We start from the raw sequence: 4608 nt of genomic DNA on the forward strand, positions 1-4608 counted from the left end.
ATTCCCCGAACTCTATAATGGTCCCTTGAGAGTAGTCAGGAGTGATTCCTGAGCACTAAGCAAGGAGTAGGGCCTGAGCACAGTCGGATACCCCAATCCACGCATATTCCTTTTGTAATTTGGTTATTAGAAGTTTCTGGGATTCTTACAGATCATCCCTAGAGTACAAAATAGCTCATGTACTCAGGGAATGTCCCCTACTATTTTGTACCCAGACACCAACAACAACTTGGATTTCACAAACGTTTATTAAACGATTGCTGCTCTCTTTATCAAGTGTCAAGTACGAGAGATTTAGTATTTAATTTAGATTCAATATTTGAAATTGGGTTGGCAGCTGCCTTGCCCCGCTGAGGCTCACAGTCGGGTCTCCAGAGTGCAGGTGAGGATGAAACTCAGTACTTCTCAGGCAGGCCTCTAGGCCGGAAGTGATTGGGGTCTTTGCCACTCCTGCCCCATTCATTGGCAAATTGGTCGGCCCTGGAGTCTTCCAGTCCGTGGCCACTGTCTCCATGCAGAAAAAAGTCTGTGATTCTCGGATAAGCCTCTCTGGCATCACTGGAACAGAGTGAAGGAGCAAAAGGTAAACAACGGGCAGAAGAGCAATAGTCCCACCCTCGCATCTCTCTCCCTTTCCAAGGGAGCCAAGAAGAGAGAAGCTGTAGGATTGGCCCTGCAGGGGCATAGCCCAGCTCTGCCCACACTGACCCCTGTGTGCTGGGAGAACAGCCCTGAGCTGTGGGTGGGACTCGCCCTCCCCACTGGCCTTATTCTCACTCTCTCAGGCACTCCCATCTCCTTGGGCACAGAGGAGAGTGGCAGAGGGGAAGACCACTCCCTCCACTGACTCCCTGCTGAACACAGTCAGAATTTTCTCACCCACCCCTGCACCCCTAAGGCCCCTCACCTGATCACTTTGGCCGCCCAGGCACCGCCAGGGCCCCTTCGCGCAGCATCATAGTTCCCCCGGGCGTGGAAGTATTTGTCTGAATTTTTGTAATTGGCCTCTCGCATGTCTCTGTAGGCTCTCCACATGTCTCTGGTCCCTGGAAGGAAAACAAAGTGATGAGACCCAGACAATCACGATGTGGGGAAATACATTTAAAATGCTCCTGCCCAGATTTCAAGAGCTTGGGACAAAGCTCCTGGAAAGCAGATGGGCTTTGAAATGAAGGTCCCTTTCCCCTCCCTCTGGTTACCATTGAGAGACGCAGTACAAGACTGATTCTCTGTGCTCCCCTCTGACCCCTGATGCTGCTTTGACGATGGCTGTGTGTGGGGTATACACCCCAACCCTTGGACTATCTCCCATCTCCCCTTGGACTATGCTCTCTTAGCTCTTTGTGCCTCAGTTTCTCTGTTAAGAGATGTCTGCATCAGGGATGGAGCAATAGCACAGTGGATAGGGCATTTGCTTGCACACGGCCAACCCAGGTTCATTTCCCAGCATCCCATATAGTCCCCTGAGCACCACCAGGAGTAATTCCTCAGTGCAGAGGAAGGAGTAACCCCTGTGCATTGGTCAGTGTGACACAAAAAGCAAAGTAATAATAATAATAAAGATACCTACCTCAAAGGATCAAAGGATTAGAACATGAACATAAAAATAAACTCATTTGAAAACTACTAAATGGCTTATTTGCATTTGAGAACTTTAAAAAGGCTTTGCCTTATTAAAAATTCCAATATTTTGACTGTACTACTGAGGCTGGGGTCAGGGGGGTAGGAGAGGCACTTGCCCTGCACGCAGCTGACCTAGTTTGATCGCCAGTACAACAGAGAGACCCCAAATTTCACCAGGACTGATCCCTGCCCATAGAGCCAGGAGAGGCCCTAGGCACAGTCAGGTGTGGCCCCACGCCATCACCAAAAACTTTGAGTAAGAGCTAAGGAATTGGAAACCCAACTCCCAGCTTTGACAGTCACCAGAGCAGCATCAACATGCTTAGCTCCAACGTCCATTGGGGGCAGTAGGTCCCTACTTGTATTATGTAAGGAACCTCTCAGGGGTAGCACAGCTAGTAGGATATTTGCCTTACACGTGACTGAGCTGGGTTCAATTCCTCCAACCCTCTCAGAGAGCACAGCAAGCCACTGAGAGCACCATGCCCACATGATTCACATGACCTGGGTGCAGCCCAGCGTGTTGGATCTGCAACAGATCAAGGGGATGAAGGACCACCTAGAGTTCTGGTGCACCGATGTGAAGAGCATGGAGATGCTGGTGGAGCACCAGGCCCACGACATCCTCACCTAGGACCCCTCCCTGTGCCTGTCTATGGGCGTTTCATGACTGAGGAACCTGGCTGCTGAGAAGATGTGCATTACGTCAAGGGTGAGGGTTGGGAATCTGTTTAGAGTAGTGACTGTCCTTGCTGTAAAAGCTAGGGGCCGTGGCCAAAGGGAGACCTTCCTTCATGAGAGTCTCTGTAGCCTGAAGACCTGATGGGAAGGATGCACCAGGTCTCAGGTGATAAGGCAGGCAAGGGGTGCCTCAAGAGAGACCCCGGAGTACGCAAAGAATATCTACTCCAAGGTCGTCTCCAACAGATACACCTCATGAACATCTTTTCCAGTGTGGCTTCAGAATGTTCCTGTAATAAACATCTTTGCTTTCTCAAAAAAAAAAAAAAAATTACATAATACAAGTAGGGAACCTATTGCCCCCTAATGGACGTTCGAGCTAAGCATGTTGATGCTGCTCTGGTGACTGTCAAACCTGGGAGTTGGGTTTCCAATTCCTTAGCTCTTACTCAAGGCAGAGCCTGACAAGCTACCCTTCTTGTATTCAATGTGCCAAAAATAGTAACAAGTCTCACAATGGAGATGTTACTGCTGCCCGCTCGAGCAAATCGACGGGCAACAGGATGGCAGTGACAGTAATTTAAGGAACAAGCACCTCTGAATTCCAGCTCTCATTCTCAAACCTGTTAAAAGCTGGGGTCGGAACTTTATGTGCCCTGGGACCTACAGGTATCCATAAAAGAGGGAAAAAAACTGGTAAAATTCTGGGATAAAATCCTTACTGAGGGCTGAGTGATAGTTCTGTGGGAAGGGTGCTCGCCTTGCATGTGGCCAACCTGGTTAGGTTTCCAGTATCCCATATGGGCCCCTCCCCCCCCCCGTCCCTGCACCACCAGAATTGATTTCTGAGTGCAGAGCTAGGAGTAACCCCTGATAATCGCTGGGTGTAAACTCCCCGGCCCCTGCAAAAAAAAAAAAAAATCAGAACTCCTTGTCTATCCAGGGAGGTACCGTGTCCTCTGCTAGGGTAACTACAGGGGACAGCCTGGTTACACACCCAGACCCCCAATATCCCTGGGGCCTTACCTTGACCAGCTTCCTTTATGAACGACAACCAATTTTGGCTGTTGACGCAGAGAAACAAAGAGCAGAAAATGACAGCCGTGGACAGTTTCATCTTGCTGCAGGTACACAAGCAACAATGAGGCAATTCAGGCTGTTGCTCTGTAAGATTGACCCAGGCTCACATTCTGCAAAGAACTTCCACTTACATGCATAGATTGGCATGTAGATAGATAATAGATGTGGAGAGATATATTCTGATCATCGAAGACACATTTAGAATATTTATTTTCCGTTTCTATTGTTTCTTCAGAATCGTAGCACTTTTCTAGGATTTACTAGAGGCTTGATACTCACAGTAATTACACTGGGCTTTCAGTGTAAACCGTTCTCCATTCCAAGCACCCCTCCTCAGCTCTGAGATCTAACTGCGTAGCAGGTTTTCCTGGATCCATGGGAGGATCCTAACTCTGAAATAGCCCCTGAGTTTAAAACTCCACCAATATTTGTGGTGTGTCTCCTCTAGCCACCAATGACTGCCCATCGCAGGCACAAACAACATAATTTCTAATGATTTGCGAGACTGAAAAGTATTCATGGGGCTGGGAGTTAACTCAAAGGGCTGGAGCAACTGCTTTGCTTCCACAGGTGCCCCAGTATTTTGAACTTGGGCTGGCTGGGACGGGGGCGGCTTCTAGGCACTGTCAGAGTGACCCTGGTGACTCAAACACAGTTTCTGAGCAGAGTCATAGAGCACTGGGAGCTGTCCCCGGAACCCTGAATAGTGCTGGGAGGCCCAGCAACAACAATGCCAAAATGAGAAGCACATCTGAGGAGACCCAATGGTCAGAAAGTTCAGTCAGGAAGGATGCAGCCCAAGAACGCTGCTGAGGAAGAGGATTGCCCCCCACCCCCACCTACAGAAGGAAACTTGGAATGTTCTAGAAACTCACCTTTGGCTGCCTCTTCCTGCTGAGTGTCCTGGTGCGGCCCAGCAGTCTGCGCTATCTGCTGGGGAAGGTGTCTCTGCTATATATACAGACACTTGTTCCCAGAGCACATGGGAAGAGAGGGTTGAGGCAAAACAGTGCGTTTGGGGAAATCCCTTGTGTGCAGAGCACACATTCCCTGATTGCACAAATTGGGAGATGTCCCCGGTGTGCAAGATGGAGTTCCGCTGCCAATTTCTGGAATTCTTGTAAATCTGCTCGAGCCTTTCTGGAAAGGTCTGTGAAGGTCATGGCTGGGAGCTTTTGCAGGTAGGTGGCTGGGCAGCATGGTTTGACAGCCTCTGTAAGCAAG

At 49.4% G+C, this 4608-nt stretch overlaps 1 protein-coding gene across 1 annotated transcript; it reads right to left on the reverse strand.

Moving 5' to 3' along the window:
* Positions 1 to 348: 348 nt before the first annotated feature.
* On the reverse strand, positions 349 to 4285 carry LOC129405640 (serum amyloid A-3 protein-like). The gene is made up of 4 exons (XM_055142425.1): positions 4260 to 4285; positions 3331 to 3425; positions 908 to 1046; positions 349 to 558 (listed from the first exon to the last, which is right to left on the reverse strand). Exons 2-4 carry the CDS (start codon positions 3419 to 3421, stop codon positions 396 to 398), a joined length of 393 nt encoding a protein of 130 aa, XP_054998400.1. The 5' UTR covers positions 3422 to 3425; positions 4260 to 4285; the 3' UTR covers positions 349 to 395.
* Positions 4286 to 4608: the final 323 nt, after the last annotated feature.

This window comes from Sorex araneus, chromosome 6, assembly GCF_027595985.1.
Source record: "Sorex araneus isolate mSorAra2 chromosome 6, mSorAra2.pri, whole genome shotgun sequence".
NCBI lineage: Eukaryota > Metazoa > Chordata > Mammalia > Eulipotyphla > Soricidae > Sorex > Sorex araneus.